Below are 21,643 nucleotides of genomic sequence, written 5' to 3'. Positions count from 1 at the left end.
AACAGATCAACCAAACGGATACAATTACTTCCCAGGTCAATTAGAATCCCTGTGAATTGTTCAGGTCTGAAACCCAATTGGCCATTACACAGGTAAAAACTGGATTATATCTGCTTGCATCATGACATTTTTTCCGGTAAAATTTCACCCACTGGTCGGCCAAAACTGCATCCCTGAAAAGGTATAATCAGACACACACTGTTCAAGGTCCCAGCAGGCACAGAGACAAGCTTGCTATCCTCCTGCCCAACATGCTCCACAAGACGTTCACTGGACCAGGAGGGCAGACAGTGTCTTCCTTAACATGGCTGCCTCGCAATACTAGACCAGGCCCCAGGAGGAAATACAGAATGTACCGTTTTTCCACCTTTTCGATGTTAAAGAATTGAAATTGAGTAGAAGTCAACAGTGGAGATTAGTGTGGACGATTCCTGCAAGAAGGAGACAGGATGTAAATCTCCTCATCCTGTTTGGTCTGGTAAGCAGATTGCCTCAGGTGTCTATAAAGTTCAGAGAGCACAGACAGGAGGAAGAAAGGATGGAGTAAATTCGAAAAATAAATGATACAAGGCACAGTGTCATCGTTCTTAGATCATCTTCATTCACTCGATATTACTCATAACCTCTGTCTTCCCTGTTTCCCTCTTCTGTCTTTGTCTCACTCTCTTTCCACTCGTTCATCTGTCAGTGGACATCAGTGTCTATCTGCACTCGCCACCCCACTGCACTGCGTTGTCAATGTAGGTTTTGTCTCCATCTGCTGCTCCCCCCCCCCTTCCTTCCTGCTAAAACTTCTCTCTCCTTTGGGTTCAACAGTGAAGGGCCTTTGACAGTGAAACAGTTGTGGAATGTTTTTTAGGCTGCTGAGTGTTGAATCAGAACAGAGCCCTGCTTTAAAAATAGTTAATATAAATGATATACGACTAAGCTTTGTAAGTTTTTCATACAACTATGGTCCATCACCTTCCCAGCATGTCCTTCAGCTGGAGTGCCCTTCCATTTGTGAGTACTTGGCAATAACAGCTCGTCGACTCATTTGTGCAACTCAGTACAGCGGGAGTGTTTTGGCTGATCGTCTCTCCTGAGCTGCTTTTAACAGCAACAAACAGACAAAAATATTCTGCATCTCAGGAAATGTATTCACATGAATATAATAAAAGCAATATAGGGGAAGTCAATAACTGTTTAATAAAATATTTTTAACAGCCGACAAGGACATTCTCAGTTGGTCAATCACCTAGACTGCAGAATTGAGACTGAAATAGCTTGTTGTGATTACTGAACCACATTCCCTTATACATGTGGGCTATTATGATTATTGTAATTGTACTTGAACATACTGACAGAAGCTGGCCTCAGTTTACATACATTGCTATCATCACGTCAACACTATGCATAGTGATAGAACAAGAGGTCAGAGTACATCTTAATGTAAACATTAGCAGACACGTGTACATATACAAGTTAGCGTGCATGGGTTTGCCCACATAAACTCTTGCACACGCCATTGCCGCTGTTAGGAAAATGCTGTGATTACTTATTCCTTTGAAGTTCATATAGGCTTCAAAACACTTCTTTATTAGGCTTTTTCTGTTTAACATTTGATGAGGCATTTGGGTCATTTGCATCAAAACATGCAAAGAGCAAAATGTGATAAAATATGTGGAAATGTATTGAAGGTGAGGGAGAGTTAAGAAGAGAAGTCGATCCAGTAGATGATAATGGACCTTGACGTTGGTTGCCACCCGCAAATAAACTGAACAAAGAAGAAGAAGATGAAGTTGCATCAATGCATGTATTTATGTGTATGTTGATTTCCATGTTGTTTAAAAATGATCGGTGTATGACAGCCAGCTACTGCTAGGCAACTATATATATATACGAGCTGCATATATCCTATGTGTTGATTCACCATATATATTTGTCTCACTGGTGTTTAGCAGTGTGCTAGTATCACACGGACGACTCTTAATTAAAGTTAAACTTGTTAACTGGTGGAAAATGTGCAATTAATTGCTGTTGTCCATCGCTGACCTGGATGATTGCTTTTAACATAAATCTATTTATATCTAATGGTGCAGCCATACTCCGAGGGTGCACATATCCAAGGCAATATGTTAATAACACACTTCTTATTGGCTCTTTGCATCACATTTGGCCTGGAGTTTTGGAGGATAAAATGAACATTACATATAAAGAGGGCTAACCTCCATTGGAGCATTAAATTGCCTTAAAAAAAAATCAAATCCCAATCCAAGCATATCCAAAATAAATGTTATACAGTCTAACTCTGATACATGCTTAAACTTCACAAACTGTAGGATGTTGTGCTGGGGGCAGCTTCTAGTGCCTACTGCAAATCCATCTTTGACATCTATTTGGCTGAGTTGGGCCGTGATGACTCATGATTTAAGTGAGTTATTGGAAACAAATTCAAATTCAATATTTGTATGAGTAAGAGTAAGAGAGCCATCTGCTTTGAGACAAATGAGGGAGCTGGGGCGGCAGATAAGAACCCAATTCAATACAAATTGGAGTGAACACACAATACTTTCAAATTTAAAAGGCCATGATACGGGCTGTCTCTGAGCACATGTACTTAATCTACAGTGGAAATTGATACAGGGTTACATGAACTCTGCTACATATTTCAGTAGTCATGACTATGGAGAACACATGGGGAGGAGTGAGACGGCTGAGATCCTGGGAGCAAACAGCAAAGACTGAGGAAGGTGACGGAGATATGCTCCCTATCTGTGTGTGTATTCATTTATCTGCTCACTATGTGTCAAGTGCTGGTGGGAATGCATATATCAGTGACAGTATATTTATTGGTGTATGGCATCGCTAAATAAAAAGCTAAAAACGTGAACCTACATTTACATAGCTGGGAAATTACTTGATTATAGGACAGGTAGTGTGTCATTGGACAAAATAGGTATTTAGTTACTACTAAGTGAAAATCAATAGGATTTTGTGCATCCTTCCAAATGGTTGGATTTCCCTATAGTGATATGACTCTTGCAATAAACCTGATACCGGTTTAGTTTTCTACTCACATGGGCATGGTTAGCCACACTCACTATTTCACACCACTGGTCAAAATATTAGTATACAAAACCTCTCAGCCATAGTGTCCATGCTGTATATAAAGTACTCAGTCCCATGAAACGCATTTCTTTGGAAATCTCTAGTGTCCACAAAGTGATGTTTCACTCTAACACAAAGGCTGTTTGTATACAACACAAAGGTTTTGGTAGCCTGCATGAGCAGTAGCAGCTGCCACAGCTGAAAAGACCAATAGAGACTCAAACCACCTAAACTGCAAACCAAAGAAAAAGCATCACAAGACTATACGTACAGCATATACCTAAAGTAGATTAATAGCATTACTTCATAGCACAGTCTTATAATTAAGGCATCAGTAGATCCAACTAAATTAATTCTATTGAATGAACGTGTAGCTCAGATGTATTCTTATGGCATTACAAGTTTAGCCTCATTATTACAACAGCAACCCATGTGATGTCAAAATGTATTTGGAAGTGAATAAAAAAATGTATCTAAAAGCATAGTTCAAAGCAGTCAGTAGGTTACTTAATATTGTATCAGTACATCACGTACAGGGTTGTAGTGCGTCAGTCAGCCTCTGTTGTAGGATGACACTGATGTACAAAAGCACAATTAAATGGCAGACAGGAGCAGACCCTACACTGGAGTACACTCCTGCTGAGGAGCTGGCACTCTGCAATAATGAGTATTGCCCCTTAATGGAAGGGGTGGTAGGGGGTCTCTTCAATCCCTGGTAAGAGTGGTAGCCTCAAACTACTGGACTGCAAATGAAACTATTTTATAGTTTTTTCTTTTTCAGCTGAAGAAGATGACACAGATAAGTCATTCTCTCAGATAATCAATAGCTCTAATTTAAAAATAAATGTCTGTGAATGCCGGGCGGGTTGCCCATCTCTGTACGATCTTGAACTCCTACCATCCCTGATGCACTGAGGAGATATTAATACAAATGCTGAAGCAAATTTTCCAAGATAACGTACTGGGAGGTTAGTGGTACTTTTATTCACTCTAGAGCAGGATAAGTGTGCAGTAAGCCCGGTGTGCAAGTGGGTTTAAACCACCACAAAAGACGAAGTGTAACAGAGACTGAAGGTGGATCTTTTGTCAAATTACTGTTATCACATACCCCACATTACCTTCAGGGCCTGCCTCACTCCTAAGAAGATGGACTTTTCAGACTTTAGATTATATGGACATAGAATAAAATGGAAAAGTTAAGGGCACTAAAGATGAAGAGATATATCACTACAAGGTCCATCTAGTACAAAGCCACTAAAAAGAGAATGTTTACCTTGTGAGGCTCATAAACAGTAAAATGAAAGGCTGCTTTTGACGGAAATGTCTTCATATCACCCATGATATGGATGCAAAACAGTGTTTTGCATTTATTGTATCAGAGCTCTCCTTAGAAAAACATAATCTTGGATTCCCAAAATTTGCCACACTAAATGTTTTATGATAATTGACATGATACCTTCACAAAATAGCTGGTGAGATTATCCTAGTTAAGTATGTACATGTTTCCAGGTTAATTATTACATATTTGACTGATATAAAGCACTGAGCTGATGTTTTAATCTTCATACTTTTGAAATTTCTGAATAAAGTGGGTAATAATAAATTAAGAAACAAAAGGAATATGCAAACTGAATAAATCTGGCAAACCTGGTAAAAACAATTGGTATTGATACTTTCTAGTCTTCATGGCTGAAAACCATAGTTTTACTGAATGACTACATAATATTTCCCTCTAGTTCATAGGATTTAACTTCCCGCTGAACAATCTGCAATCAGACATGTGTAGGAGAGACCAGAGTTCCCATCCCAGTCATGTTTTTGATTAACCATAACCACAAACTTTCCCTAACCTTAACCAAGTGTTTAAAATGCCATGTGCAGAAAATATTTATATACTAAACTTAATATCCCTAAATCGACAAAACTTGATATCACTGTTCTGTAAGGTAACACAAAAAGCAGAGCATATTCAGCCCTTTTCACAGAATCTCTACTCATCTAAAGTGTCAATGAGTTCTATGAGTTTTATTTTTAGGTGTTGTTTCTAAGAGATGCTTACATACTGAACTCTGATCAGATACCTTTAATCTCTATCTACACACGGACACACTGTCTCAGTCTGCTCTGGAGTGGGAACTTGCAGGCGGATAGGCCAAAGGGTATGACATTACCAGATGGACCACTTGTGCCCCACATGCTGGCCATATGTCATGCCAAATCTAATCTGGCGCTAAGGGAAGGTGTTGCCGGCTGCAGAAAGGCCACCTTTCCAGCAGATATCATCAGCCCGACACCCTGACCTGAATGCAGCGGAAGGCTTACAGCTCTGCTCCATATAATATCTCGTTGCATTACGGTGGGAGATCAAGGTCAAAATATATCACAATAAAAACACAGGGCTGAACTATCACTTCCTAAGCCTCGCAAAGCCCTACAAAGTCCAGAAATAAAAAAAGGTCAAAGGGTCAATAGTGTATAGTACAGCATTACAACCACAGACCGAAAAACTGCAATTTCAATCAGCTCTATTTGCTGAAGCTGTTTTTGTACCAAATGGTACAGTATAACCTGCTGGGTCCCTTAGTCTGCTGTGATGATTGTTATTAAATGTTATTGTTCATTTAGTTTTTAAGACTTTGCACAGGTTATGATGCAGTGATGTGATGTTAAACTTATGGTGGGATACATAAATTCATATTCTAATCCAGCAGTCACAGGCAAGTGTAAACATCTATATGCAGAGTTGGGTCAAATTCACTTTAATGTGCAAGGGATATAAATGTTTATCGTTACACACTGCTGCTAATGTAAATACAAGCAAGAAAACCGACGTGCATGGAGCAACCGGCAGAGACTTTGGTGCACTGATTTTCTGAATCAAATTCAAGGCTTTAGAAGAGTAGGAAATCGACCGGGAGATGTCATGGCATGGAATAAATTGTTTGCAGCTCTGCCTGGTTCTCTCCCTCTTTTTTCCCTGGTCTCTCCCTCTCTACTTTATACACTCATACTTAAGGATCTTTAAGAAAGTGTGACTGAGTGACCACGAAGCAGGGCACTGCTGTACAAGGGTGCTCAGCCAACCAAGAAATGTAAAGGTTAAACAAACATTCCTTGCAAAAAAAATAAATTCTTATTTCAGAAAACAATGACTGAAGACGACATTTCCCATGTTATTTGTAGTTCTATGAGGAAAGCCGGCAGCACTGCAAGACTGAGTGACTAAAAAAAAAGGAGAAAATACAAATCTGTCGTGACCCCAACCACCTTATACATGATTTGTTACAATCCAACACAATCGACACCGGGTCTAACAAGCCCAACAGAAATGGTTTAGATCCCTGAGGTGGGAGAAAAATCACACAGCTTCACTCTCCCTCTCCTCCCTTACTGCAGAGATCACATAATATCCCCAGTGCTTGCCCGACATCTAGTGGTTAACCTTGGGTATGGACATCCTGCAGGCATTGTTTGAATTGTGTGTCACGCCAGATGCTCCACACATAACAAGTGGTGTTATTCATCGTACACACAGAGGCCACCTCCATGCAATGTGGAGGCTTTTGAAGTCATAAATAAGTAGTGTTAAAGTGCATTTAAGTGCACATGCAAACACATCTGTATGAGGCAAAAACAGCTCCAGTGACAACACTATTTTCTAACTTTAACCATCACCATAACACAACAAAGCTATAATCTAACTTCAAACTCAGATCCTTAATTAAACCTGAGCCTTCTGACTGCAAACTCATGGTAATCACCAACAACTCACACAAATCCCACATAAAATACAAATAGCCCCCAGTACAATTATGAACGTGGTTGCTTATGAGCTGCCACGCACTCACCACACAGACACTCCAGGGGAAATGTCAGTTTATTTACAGGGAAAGGTTCAACCACCTCCTGTACACACTGTCCAGCACTGGACTGTTCACATATGAAACATGCCTTCTCACAGCTCATTCTGCTGACACACACCTCAGCTCTGACTACAGTCATTCAGTGCATACATAAAATAAAAAGGTACAGGCGCCATGAGGCACTCGAGCTGAATACAAACACAACAGAAACTTAACTTCTGAGCAAACAACAGCTTGGGATTTAACACTGTGGGCCCCTCACACTGAGATAATATAGAGAAAACACTTCAATTATCCTTAACTGACGCACTTTAAATCCATTACATCGACGTTTCACAAAGCTTTTTTCTGTATCATATTGTGTTGAAACCGACCTGTTCCCTTCAGTCGTCCATTTGCAGCACTAATTAGCGTTAACGAGCAAAAGCTGCGCACAAACTCACACAGCTCATTACCACCACCTGCTGGCACAACACGGGCACTACACGGCGCTCCATGAACGACCCATTATTAATCCATTCAGACAAGCTAACCTGAAAACATAAACTGTAACAGATGGGACAACTATTTGACAAAAAAAACAAAAAAACACAATAATTACTAGTAATTTAAAACACACAAGCACAAACATGAGGTTTTCTCCATTTCTGTCATTGGTGGCTGGCAGCACTTACCTGTGGGCTAGTTGCTCAACTGTCACAGGCCATGATAGAAATAAGTGTTTGCTATCATTCTGTCAGCACGGGGCACGATAACACAAGCTTTTCTCCGAACAACAAGCACACACACACAACAGGTGCTGCCGCCTCTCTCAGTGGATAAGCAATTAGCTTTCTGGGGGCCACATAGAGAAGAAACAGCACCTGCGTGTGCAGCCGAGCGGGGCCGATGCTCCGCACCGCATTATAGAACACAGGAAAATCCGACAGGGGAGTGTGAAGTAGCCCTTTTCTGCATGTGTTTTTTGACATGGGAATGAACAGCATGGGAAATTATCAGGAAAATAATGAAGTGATGTCCTACTGCTGTTGGCAAGCAGGGTGAAAACTACTTATGATTATGCATGTGAAACAATTTAATCTGTGACGGAATAGAGGAAAAATAAAGTGACCATACTTATGGAAAATAAGGAGAATACAACTTAGATCATGCATTGTACAAAAAGATAAAATGATAAAATGGCATTGAGAGACAATGTAATGAAAAAAATAAAATAACCAATGCTTACTAGAATGAAAGAAAATATGGAAGAATGAAAACATGGGTAATGAGAGCGGTGTCACTGATCATTGAGGTCAGGAGAGAGCAGAAAAGGGCCACTGCACAGAATCAAGATGAGATAGACAGATACATTGTTTTTTTTAGTCAGAAAAATGGATAGAACCACTTACTGAGGCTACAGTCTATCCTGATACAATCTGGCGGGAGAGAGAGCGAAATGGTGAGTTGAAATAAAAAAAAAAGTACAAAGAGAGAGAGACAAAAAGAAAGAAAGAAGAGAAAGGATAAAGAGAGAAAAAAAAAGACATTTTACATCCTTCAAGGTACATTCTGCAGACAATCATTGCTCTGGGGCCACCATCCGGGGACAGACTCTGAGTCAGGATCACCCTTTTCCTCCATCAGTCCCATCATTCATCCCCTTTCCACCCACTGCCCCCAAAGCACAGCAGAAGACTCACACCGTGGGATCTATACGGCAGGACAGCATGGAGCCATGTTGGCACTGCTCGTATCATATTTATGAAAATAAACTATTCAAAGTGCTCTCTTGTTAGCATACAAGTACATAATAAAAGTTCATGTGATTTAAGAGGCAATATAAAAATGTATATGGTGTTTTTGAAATCATAAGGTTCTATCTGGATAAAGCGTAGAATATTTAAACCATCCGGCTGAACCCTCATCTAGTTTCCCTCTGTTTTAATAATATACATCAAAAATCTTGTTTATTTGAATTTCTTTTGTAAATCATAATATACACACTTAATATAATGCACATAATGTTAACTCCGTTAAACAAGTCAGATAGAGCCTACAATTTCAAAATCACATAGTTTTCGACAAAATGAGATGATGATAACACCAGGTGTTTGCTTTCCTGACGCGGATTGTAAATTAACACTGTGAAGCCCATTATGCTCACGCTGTGTTCAGATACCCTGCTACCTGCATCTGCTGTGCTGTCACTGGAGCACAACGTTGTCGTGCCCCCTTAATTTCCACCTTTCTTTCCCCCCTGGCAGTTTGAGAAGCCTTCTGCAGCACTTTGGGGACGAGAAACCCAACAGTGTAAATGACAAGAAAGGGTGATCTGCACATCCCAGCCACCTCACGCCTGGTGCACACAAACCACAAGGAATAAGACCCTGCTGTGTCCTGCTCGCTACAAGCAGTGCGGCAAAGAATACAAGCCGCGGCTCCCTTTGCAGGGATCGCTAAAGTATCAAATTGTTACCCCCCCCATAGAATTGCATCGTTAAATTAATTTACTACTATTCTGCCCCATCTTGTGGTTGCGAGCTGCATGTGCATGTGGCAGTGTGGCTGGGTTGTGGTCTCGAGCTGTCAACCGCTACAGAATAGTGGACACAAACAGCCAGGGACCGGCGTCACTTTGCAGAGATATGACGTGATATAAATACCGGTGCATCAATATGTATCTACGGGCCACATATGTAGGTTGCTCGTGATTTTAAGTGATTTTTTAGGGAGGATAATACAAGGTGGTAACCAGACTGTGCCAGGCGTCATCTGACAGCTGACACATTGCACAGGTTACCGTCATTATCTGCCCACTAATAGTGTCTGATAGTGTCAGTCCTGGCATCCTGGTGTGCGCTGGAGTTTTTTTTAATTTTCTTATTGTGATAGATCCTGCACCAACTGCTGTGCACAGGGATCTTCAACATTTTAAGCCTTTCTTTATTAATTTGCAGGATTTCAATAATTGTCACAAGGACTAATGCTTTAAGAGATATTGAGGATTCCCTGCTGATTGTCAAATGTGGTTCATGTTTGTTGTAATTAAATTTTCTTGCAAGAGTCAGTATTAACATCCTGAGCAGAGCTGTGTAGTGTTTTTGAGGTGTCATTTAAGCACAATTAAAAGTGGAGGGATGGGACTTTAATACAATTAATTTCTTAATTTCTTAGACTGTATGTATTAGATGGGGATTTCTAAAAGGTCTGTGGCCCTGTGTGCCGCTTTAGTCACCTACAGCTGTGAGTCGGTCTCTCTGACTGTTTGATCCGAGGGCCGCAGACATACAGGCCATTGAAGGGATGAAAAGTTCCATATTTTGAGTCATGGCCACTTGGGGGTGATTATGAGCGAGAGGAGAAAAGAGGAAGAGCGAGACAGAGATAGAAAAGAGACAGAGAGAGAAATAGAAAGACGAATGTCCACCGTTGTTTATCCCACCGCCTGTTTCCTGTCTCTACGGTGGCTTAAACTCCTATTTTCAAGGGTGCATCTCTGTCACGCTCCTCCTCGCTCACTGCTGAAAGTCTTTTCCTTCAGAAGGATCAGGACAGACTTAAAGTATCCAGAGCTGGAAGGTCATACCCATCTTCCCCAGAGTGCTAATATTCATCGCAATGAAATTTTAATAAGTCAAAAGGTCTGCATTCACGAAGCCGGTTATTAGAGGGAATGCATTCGCTCTCTCTACGGAACCATCCATCTTGCAAACATCGCTCTACAATTTTCCTGACCTTCTCCTCTCCAAGATTGCCTTTCAGACCTCTTTACATCCACTTTAAACTGATGTGTAATTACCAATGATGAGGATGTGTATCTTCTCCTAGCAAAGCCTCTGGGCAGAAGTGGACCAGACAAGCCCTTCAGATAACTCCACAACTAAGTGGAATAGAGCAGGACCGTGAGGAGGAGCAAGACAGGAGCAAGGCCACCTTGAAGTTTGTAGAGACAGGTTAGTGGGTTCAGGCTCCGGGTGGGGCCCAGGACGGAGCTTTACAGATGGAGCTTTTTAGCGAGAGGAGGTGCTGGGGGGCTTCACAGGGAACAAAAAGAAGACAATGAATGAGGAAGGGATGGGGAAGGATAAGGGGTCAACGAATATGGAACAGAAATGACTGCAAGGTGGCTCCCCACGGTGGGTGAGATAACTGTTCTGGGGAGGCCTCCTCATTTCACTTTACATTATTTTGCTTTTATCTTGTGGCAGCAGGCACTTTATCAAATTGTGGAGGAGAAGTTTCTCTATTCATTCCTCAGTTTTCTTAATTAATTATAGCTTTTGAGAACGTTTAGCATTCCTAATGTAAGCTGGTGGGTGATAATGGGTATACGTTAGCTTTTTAGCTTACTGTACCGCCAACTTCACCCAATACATGGAATAAAATATGTTTTGTTAGACAAAACTGATCTGATGAAACTGAGGGACAAATTTAGAAGCTTTTGCCCACCCAAAAACGATAGAAAAATAAAAACAAAAAAAACAAATGCCAAACCATTCCTTCAAGTTCAGCAGTATACGATGCTAAAAGACAGCGTGAAGATGAGGAGACAGGGGGATGCTGAGGGAAAGGTTAGCAGGGACATGTGCCATGAATCACAGTGGCCTACCGAGGTTCACGGTGAGCTTGACTCGGCCTCCGTCCAGCTCCAGGCGCAGGGTGTCTGCCGACTCCTTGGAGGTGGAGGCCATAAGCAGGCCGTAGGCCCGCTGAGACATGAAGCGCAGCACCACATCCTCGGCCTCCGTGTGCATGGTGACCGGCATGATGATCTTCAGGTACATACTGCCATCGTAACTCAGCACCGTCGCCTCTGTGCAGGGGTGAAGGAGAGGACAGAAGAGTGAGAAAGTGGGTATAACTCATGACAAAGGAGGGAATGCTCACAGTGGAGCAGAGAATCAGATGAAATCAGACGAGGATATCAAATATATAGGGTTAGGGTTATCTGTTCGAGGGTCGCAGTAGGGATGGGCGAGAGTCGGGGTACACCCTGGTCAGGTCACTAGTATATCACAGGGCCAACATACAGAGACAAACAACCTTTCACACTCACATTTCCAATCATCCTAACCAAATCTGCATTTCTGTTGGAGGATAAACATGCTAACTCTACAAAGAAGGACCCTGGCAAAACAAGGATTCAAATCAGGAACCTTGTGGGACCTTGCTGACCACTGTACCACCGTATCCCCCTCAACTGCCAATATTCCAGACATCCAATTACAACCACTTGACAAATCTAATGACACTGAAAAAAAACATAAGAGATGAAGTCCAAACTTCCTTTAGAATAAATGGATCTTCAAATATGTGTAATTATATTAACATATCTTTACACTTTAACGATCAGATTTAAATGAAACTAATAGGCAATGATCTGTAGGTAAAAATTTGTATATATTTAAATGTCTTATCTATTTTAATACACCTATAATATCAAGCGAACATTCAGTGAGAAAGATGATTTTTAGCATATCCATCAAAAGATGAGATAAATCATTGCTGTTTCTCAGGCAGGTAAGAGGATTAATAAAACGTTTGACAGCGTGTAGACAGCTCCTCCAGGCTTTTGTCACTTTTTGTGTTTTAGTAATTGCACCTTTAACTGTGTAATTTCCCTCATAAATATAATTGTGTCTTCACTTGTGTCAAGCTGGTGTTTTTAAGTGTGCGGAATATGCTCGGGACTTCTTACATGAACATTATATTTCTCATCAATTTACACATCAACCTCCCAAAGCACAAATTGAAAACACTGATTGTTAGAAGAGAGAGACACAAAAAAGACATGTTCACAATCTAGAATCAGACCAGACAAGAGCAGCTGGTTCCTGAGTCATCGTGTCCACAGCCGGTACAATGATGGTTACACCCTTAGAGGCAGCCATGCCAGGAACAGACTGCTGTGTAGAGTGACACATCCCAGAGGAGTAATCATAATTTATCATGTGGATCAATATGTCTCACCACAGGCTAACATGAGTAGCTGTCACAGGGGTAATTCACATATTTAGGTTTTTGAGGGTACAAAAACACAATGTTTAAAGATGCAGGAAAGTCCCTGCGGGTGGATCAACTGGTAACAGCAGTAAAGATTAAATCACACATAGCTGGATCAACACATTTCACCCTCTTTGAAAAACACCCTTCTTACCTAAAAATGGGATGAAATGTAGAATAAGTCTCTCAGTCATCAAACTAATCCATAGTTCATAAAGCATATTCATTAGCGCCCTGGCCCCTCCTCAAAAGACCATCGATGATTTTAATTTGATGTGCCTTGGCGGAATCTTGTAATATCCTTGAGGTTTTCTTCGTCGAGTCAATATCATTGATTGTCCCTACACTCTGTTAATCTATGCACTCAGTCTACTGATGAAGAAAGAATCGGCTGGTTATTAGAAAAGTGCTCTCTGCCACATGCTGCAGTAACACATAACTCCACTAGATGGCAGATGAGCATCAGTAAAAAGCCACACCTGCCACCTGAGAAACCGTAAAAACAGCAGCCTTCAAAATAAAGACGTTTCATCCTCTACCTGCACCGACCTGATTTGAATCCCATTTCTCCTTCCCTCATTACCCTCCTTGTCCCTCACAATCCCGGACTGTCATGGCTCACTCAGCCCCACGGACGTGCAAAGACGAACCATGACGTGAGGCGTCTGCGGCTAATTGGGAGGAATCAGACGTACGTGGTGCTGTTTGACTAGCTCACCTCGCGCCACCTGGGTTTGCATGACTGGCACAGATGGCGGCAGTAGGCCTGGCTGCTCAGAGTCGCTGCTGCCATCCTCTCAGTGCTTCAGCCTCATGCCCCCCCCCCTCCTCCCAGACTCGTGTGGCACTTGGTTCACACACAGCTCCCTGTGGAGCTCTTGCTCCTACAGTACAGCAGCTGCTTGGTCGTGTCAAATACAAGGCAGTGCATTGTGGAACGTGCCGAAATGCTCATTCTACACTTGTTTTCCTGCTCTGGTTTATTGGATGGAGTGTAAGACATAATGTTTTTACACTTAACCAATGTTAAGCATGTGTCTTTGATTATGAGAGGTGATGATTTCCTTCACTGCTATACCTCGTTTACATCCAAATTAGTGGATAAACAGGCAAATAACAAATAACTTTTCCATTGCCAGAAGCCGAGTTGGCTTTTCTTTTCTTTTTTTCTTTCACCTGGTGCGTCATGTTCAACGTCACTTCGCTGTCTTGCCAAACTAATGTGTTCACCCTGGTGTCACGCTTGCATCACTGCCAATCAGAGCCGGAGCCGATTAGTGTTATTGCAAAGTCCTTTGAACCGGGAGTGAATGCAGTTTGAATCCATGCCCGTTGCAAACAGAACTCCAGATGTTACTGGGTGTTAGTGGGTTTTCTGACCAGTGGAAAAGGGGGATGAGAGAGGTTCCTGTGTCATTTTGTGGGTCTTGTTTGGGGTTGAGAAAGTTTCATTTGTACACAATTATGTACTAACGAAGTGTTGATTTGAAAGTCCTAATCTCCTCAGACATCTTTCACATTCCTTACCTATCTCACAGTTGGTGCCCAGGTATCCGGTGCTGGTACAATCACATATGTAGCGGTTCCAGCCCTCTTTGCACAGACCTCCATTGCCACACGGAGTACTGCTGCAGCGCTTCTGAAGCTCCCGCGTGCAGAAACTGCTCACACCCAGCGCACTCTGGATCTCAGCCAGGCGGCGGACGTCGCGGCTCTTGCCGTCGATAAAGAGATCGCGGACGCAGCCCACGTAGCCGTAGTTCAGCAGCGCTGTCCAAACCTCTGGCGGCAGGATGAGGTCTGACTTAGACTCCGGCAGCCCGCCCAGGAACATATCACTGTCCAGGTCCAGGATTTCACTGCCCTCTGGGGAGCTGAAGGGCATGCTGCGGCTGTTTACTGAGATAGATCCTAAAAGACAGAAACGCAAATATTGTACAATGCCACAGGACATCTTGATCAAATTGTGACATGCTTCTTGTATTCAGTGGATGGATGAAAGTGTGTCTTAATGACTCAAAGAGACAGTGAAAATGGTTGAAACGTGTGATGTGGATGGGTGGGTGTGTTTGTGGGGAGCAGAGTGGATGAGTGAGAGGGTGAGTAAGTGAATGTACGGCTGAGAGGGGCTGTAAGTGGATAATTTAGGGACCCGGACCAGACAGACAAAAGACAGGGAGAAAAGAAGACAGTAGTGTGTTAGCCTGTGTGTGTGTTTGTGTGTGTCTGATGTGTCTGTAATAGGCTAAATGGAGGAGAAGGGAAGCAGAATGCAGCAGGGAGTGTGTGAAACAAAAGGCTCTCTCTCGTTCTGTGATTAACGACTCCGTCTTAATTTTCTATTAAAAGCCAATTACAGCGGGAGTAGCGGTGAGATCACATGCATGCGTGCACACACGCAGACACTCATTCACACCCTTCCTCATTAGAAGACGCCATTAGGGTGAGGTATAATGTCCAAGGTGCTTGCCCACCTACAGATCATTCATCAGACACTGCACACTGAAGCACAATGCTCCTGTTGTGCCCACATGCAGGCGGAGTCATCAGAGTGCACCACGCAGGTATGAAAAATAAACTTACATTCATAAATAACACTGGGTGTATCATTAATAGTACGTGCTTGGACTGGCATAAAAAGCTATGGAGATTTAGAATATGTCAAAGTCAAGTCAGTCTGTTCTTCTGCTGTCACTGATGAAGCTTTAATACTATATGACCCTTCAATCTGCTGCCTATGGGAACAACAAAATAAAACCTGAGTAACAGATTGAGTATAGTAGTACACATGCATATTGCTGGCTTTGTAAAATAATAGCAACAACATTTTGAAAAGCAATTGTAAAGCTGCCAATGCATGTGTGGCACGCAGGGTGTTGACACCTTGTAAAAAGGCACATATCTGCCCAAAATACAAAATTGCTGAATTTTTCCAGATGAACTATGGTGATAGAGGTCATAATAAATTCCAGTGCTGTTATTGATAGTCATGCCAGGAATGGGTATAAAATGCAGATGATGAATGTGAATAACTTAACATCCAATAACAACATTTTCTAGATGATGTGCAGCCCTCACCTTTCCTTCCTTCCCTCTGGAAATCCACATGGCACCATTCACCATCATTGACCTTCTTGTTGCTGGCCTTCAGCTTTGTTTTTCCGGAGCCCATATCGATCAGCAGGTACATATACCCGTCCAGCAGCTCCATGGCAAAGTAATCTGTCTTCAGCTCCCGACCGGGCTTCTGCTCCTTGGGACTCGGAGGACGGCCGTGGCTGAAGAGCAGGAGGCCGCTGGGCTCCGTCGTGCGGAAGTCAAAGGAGATGGAGCCCGTCTTCTTGGTGTTCCACTTGGGCAAGGAGATGAAGGACTCGGGGGTCTCGAAGGTGACGGGGTCTAGGGCTGCCACGTCCTCGCAGCGGAACACCAGGTCACCGTTCAGGGTGATCTTAGGGTCGCGCTCGATGGCTAGCCGTGAAAGCTCCAGCTTAAAATCGTTGTTTTTGTACACCACCTGGACAGCAGAGATAATAAACAGTTCCATGGTTATAATTCTGAATTAACTAGCAAGGTTGTGATTCAAATACGACATGTATGATATCATTATTGTTTTAGAAAACGTTTCTATAGTATACACACAGAATAGAGCTGCATGAGACAAGAACATCCTGTCCACAATAGTGAGAGCCTGGACATGCATCCTAATCGCTAGAATGACGCTCCAGTGTCATTTAAAGATGCTGCTGAGAAAGCTCGTCAGCAAGTGGAGACGATGAATCACAACGTGAAAGCAATACACAAGTTTCTTTGGAGCAGGAGTGCGACGACAGCATTGACACAACTCACTACAGGAGCTGATTTTCAATCTCCAGCCCACAGTCCTCGATAACAAGAAACTTAAGACGGACGAGTGCTCCATTTACTGACGTTCCACGAATTGGTAATAAAATCCTTCACACAAAAAATTAAATCACAGAGCAACCACTTGGGACTAACAAGTTGCCCAGGGCGAGCTCTCATTGATTCTACTGATGTCTGTGAGTGTTGCGGTCGTGTGGGTTGCGCAGCATTCTGAGCGCATCCAGCTCTGATCACTGCCATATGAACTCCCTCATCTTGGTCAAATCCATGTAATGTACAAACTATTTGTCGTAGCAGAAAAAAGGCTCAGAGATGTCAGTGTATGTGCACAATAAATGGTTAAAAAAAAATGTAAAAGGCTCCAGGGGATTTCCAGACACAGGCACATGTTGCCTGCAGCCTTAATGCAAATGGCTTCGACAGCCTTTGATGAAACACGGCTCCATTGTTTCAGCTCAAACTGTGTGTCTATTCCTCACTGTGTGCATTCACAATGGATTATGTGCTAAAGGTAAAGTAAATTGTCCTTGTCTTTCATAGTTTCACTTCTCCTTTTATTTGTAGAATACTCTGCAGACACTGTTTTGAGAGGACGTCCTTGAGGTAACAGTGTGACACAGCTGAGGTGTATGTGTGTGTGTGTGTGTGTGTGATATAGAGAGAGTAGGATACTCTCTCTACATGTTCAGAGCTAAACACTGTTTCTTTGATAACAGCAAGGGGAACATCCCTGGTTCCCCATGACTTGCCCTGTGAAATTTCATTACTCAACTCTTTCAATTCACAACACATTGTTTTATATTGATTTAGAATACCAGTAGGATCTGTTTCTTTTGGTTGACTACACCCTGGCAGAGAGATTTAAAACGTATCTCTGATCGTTACGCATGAACATTACAGCAGGGCCTCGCTGGATGCATGAGCGGTTCACAGCGAAAATTGAGTGGAAATAATCCTCCACCACCGTTTCCATGTCTATCTGTTGAATATGTCACGACATAAACATCCGCAACACTTCCTGTACTTGTTTCAAAGTAAAAGCATTCCAGCGTCTCTGTAGACTCAATCCATTAATTTTTTTATCGAGTATTTTATTGCTATTGCAGGATCGGCTCCATACTGTAGTGTCCTGGCATTTAGTTGACCTATACTTTTATTTGAGGAAATACACTAGTCATACCACAGACCAGATGTAGTAGCTCCGCAACAGACCCGCTCCCTGTGTGAACAACAGACACCAATGACAGTGATGCAGCCGTCACATGCTGTGCCCCATTAGGTTCAAAATCCAGTTAAATTATATTAGGGGGGAAATTATGAGACATCTCTGGATCCACTGATAGAATATGGATTATTTCCTACATCTTGCTTCTTAAATAACCCTCATCTTGTTTCATCAAACCAGAAAACAACTTCCTACCCTGAAAATAGAGAGGAAGACATAGTGCTGAATTATTATCTGAATATTAAGTTACTCTTTCGGGGTTTTTTTCCCGCTGGTCTGTTGGTCATATTTGCACCACTGAACGTCTCGTCTCGTGCGATGTGGTTCGCCATATTGTTTTTTTACTATCTAATTTCACCACACCGCTGATGTCATTCCTCATTGTCTTTCACAGTGTCTTGTTCCAATACCCTCCAACTCGATTTTTCACATGTATCCTCACTCGCTCCCTCTCTGTCAAGCGCCACGCCTACGCACAGGCACAGAATGGAGCATAAGAACACAGATGTGCTGGGTTATTCTTGAACCTAAGCCTTCCTTCAGTTCTCTCCCACATTGGCCACGCTGCCACATGTACTGCACATCTCATCATGTCGTCATTAGCAGAGATTATTCCTGGTAATTAGCCATGATAACGATAAAACTGGCATTTAATAAGGTGTGAGCTCGACGAGATTAAGGTGTTAGAGACAGAGAGGAGTAGGTGGAAGAAAGAAAATGCAGAGGGAGGAAGGGGAATATTTATTTTGACTTTATTTATTTTTAGGTATTTATTTTTGATGATCCATGCTGTGCAGGGCCTGGTGTAATGATTTTATAGAACAGCTCGAACAGACAGCTTGTATGAAAAGATGAGGCAGGATTGAAAGCAGGAAACAGGCTGCACCATGACTCTAGGGTCAGTTTGTACCTGCAACACGGCTCTGATGATTAATTGAGAATACCAACCGAAATCTAAGCTTGAGTGGAAAAAATCACTCTTTGTTTGCACACTCAAATGACTCACACACGGGCCAATGAGACGTGTCAATAAACCAATAAAACAATTTGGTCCACGTTCTTGTCAAATTGACATCTACCTGTGAGTGTGTGTCCAAGAGGATGATCCTTAACCTTTTCTGTCAGTTAATTATTAGGTCAACGATAATTAGCTCTACCAAGGAGGTTATGTTTTCGTTTTATGTTGTGTAACTAAACTTGGTGTAAGGATGCATATGGGTCACCTATTTGGTGCAGATCCATTTTTTAAAACTTTCTTTTACATTGCATCTCATAATTCATGGATCGTGTTGATAAAAATTAAGATTAATATTCCTTTAAAATCAGGCATGTTTAGGGGACCGGTGGTGCAGATCCAAATAACAACTTGCATGTATTGAATTGGAATGTGGTTTCATAAGGGGCTGTTTGGCCTTGGTGGAGGTTTGCACTCTACTGGCATTCCAGTTGATAAATATGCTACAGCAGCATTGCCATGTATGAAATGTGTCATTTTCCAGTGTGTCTCCAGCAAAAGACTACACATAAAACGAGAGGAGTAGCCAGGGGCAACATTAGGCTAATAGCAGTACGTAAAAGATGGTGGGAGAAGATGATGGCGGATGACGAATGAGAGGAAGTTGAGGGTAGCAGAGTTACAGAGTGGATGCATTAAAGAGCGAGAGGCATGCAGGGCCCACTCTGAGAAGTGTATCAAGTAGTGAGTGCCTTTGTAAAGCAAATAATCAAGACCATCTAAGGGGTTTCTATTTAAAGGCATGTGCTGACTCATCTAGACCATACGCCTTTCCATCATATCTCCATCCCTCGGGGCTGTCTGGCTTTACACAGACACTTTGTAATATGTCCTCTTCAATATTGGGAGGGTAGGTCACAACAGCTCATCTAACAAGCCAAACTGCCCACTGGTGAGAAGCTCGCTGGCTTGTCCACTAATAAATAGAGCTCTCGCAAAAGTTTAATAATGTCTAGCAACAAGGTTTCTGACCCTTCTTTGATTTGATTTTTCACTCCCGGCTTTTTGAATTCATTGACATGGGCAGCAGAGCCGCGGGGTGTTTTTGTGCAGGTTTAACTTCACTGATCTTTCGAAAATCAAACCGTGTGGGGCCCCGACATGGACTCATGACTTGTGCCTTCACTGTTCTAATGGTACGACTAAAGCAGAGCCAAAGCCTTCCTCAGGGGTGACTCCATTGATTTGTTTTGCCATTGAGAAACCCAGCAAATCCAAAACCCTGCAGGTAAGCAGGATAAATATAATCAGCTTTTTTTTCTTGGTTTACTTGGGGGTTATAAATGTTCAAAAAACACATACACTATCTGTTTTTGTACAGGTGCTGCAATAGATTCATAGACAATCCACCGATCAATCCTAATTTAACACATATTTTGTCAACTTCATTTTCTGACAGGTTCTGATTATTGTCAGCATTACCACTTAATATAACTGCTGCCTTGGTGATAAGCAAATATGACTGCAAAGGGCAAAGGACCATTCCAACTACAAAGTCTGATTCGTGGTCCGGGTGATGGGTGGCTCGCGAAAATGTCATCATTCAACAAAGGTGAGAGCAGGAGGAAGCTGCAGACAAAGGGATAGAGCATCAATATGAAGTTGAGAGGGCAGGAAGGGAGAGAGGGTGAAAGAGAGCGAGGGCGAGGAGGAGGGCGAGAGCATTCATCCAGTGCATGGAATCAGTCGAAGAAATCAATTTTTAATTTGGCCGTCAGGGTGGCAAAGCTGGCGTACCAACTGCACTAGCATGGACTTAATTACAGAAAACTGCCCCTGAGAAAGGGAAGATGAGAGGAAGAGGGAGGTGGAGAAGAAATGATGAGAGCGGTGGGAAGAGTGAGGAGGACGAGCAGGTGAGGGAGGGTGAGAGAGAGCGAGTGAAAGAGAGAGACTGAGATGGATGGAGGAGTGTGAATTGGGTGATAGCAAGGTCACTGTCTGGGAGAGAGATGAAGAGGCGGAGGCGGTGAGACAGACAGTGACGTGCAGAAGAGGAGAGTGATCTGTGGAAAACAAGAGTGAGGGGATGAGCAGCGGAGAGACCCGACTTCACACCACGCCGCTGTGCTAAGAAACAACACGGATACATCACACAGCGTATGATCATAGCATGTGGGTACCTTTGAACGCGCGTATGAGCACACACACAGGACATACAAACTTCATACGGCCTCGGTGCCTCGTTTGGTGTGGTGCCTTCTTTACTCTTCCTCTGCTGCGATTTTCCTTCAGATTTCTGCCGCCTGGAGGGTGTTGGCCAAGCATATCAAAAGGCGTTTGACCGCGGTGGCGGCGGCATGAAAGCCTCGCCCCGGACCATAACACCACTGATAATCCAAGCTGTGCCACTGAACTCGGACAGGGAGAAACACGCTGCTGACGACCCCCCGCCCCCATGTTGGAATCTTAAAATTATCTCAAAAAATGACAACAGGCCTTGTCAAACCATGTCAAGCTATCAGCATACAATTCTCGATTTAAGAACACGTTATGATTCTACACAGTTATGAGACATGTTTTTCAGTGCTGACCCAGACCTGAGGTTAAATGAAGCCCTCTGCAGAAGGTCAAACATGATTACAGTAATGTTACTTCTCT

At 42.7% G+C, this 21,643-nt stretch overlaps 1 protein-coding gene across 6 annotated transcripts in view; it reads right to left on the bottom strand.

Moving 5' to 3' along the window:
- The window catches only part of nrxn2b (neurexin 2b), a 544,842-nt gene that overhangs the window by 297,900 nt on the left and 225,299 nt on the right, over positions 1 to 21,643 (bottom strand). For 5 of the 6 annotated variants that reach the window (XM_035149292.2, XM_035149298.2, XM_047338920.1 and 2 more), the window contains 4 exons: positions 16,017 to 16,455; positions 14,466 to 14,849; positions 11,545 to 11,748; positions 8,345 to 8,371 (listed from right to left, as the gene is read on the bottom strand). In XM_035149292.2, the coding sequence (XP_035005183.1) occupies positions 8,345 to 8,371; positions 11,545 to 11,748; positions 14,466 to 14,849; positions 16,017 to 16,455 (1,054 nt within the window). The remainder of the gene's footprint in view (positions 1 to 8,344; positions 8,372 to 11,544; positions 11,749 to 14,465; positions 14,850 to 16,016; positions 16,456 to 21,643) is intronic. The other variant, XM_047338919.1, reaches the window with a different exon arrangement.

The sequence above is a fragment of the Hippoglossus stenolepis genome, chromosome 23 (genome assembly GCF_022539355.2).
Source record: "Hippoglossus stenolepis isolate QCI-W04-F060 chromosome 23, HSTE1.2, whole genome shotgun sequence".
NCBI classification, from domain to species: domain Eukaryota; kingdom Metazoa; phylum Chordata; class Actinopteri; order Pleuronectiformes; family Pleuronectidae; genus Hippoglossus; species Hippoglossus stenolepis.
The sequence above is the reverse complement of the archived record's forward strand: the minus strand, read 5'-3'. Positions and strand labels throughout refer to the sequence as shown.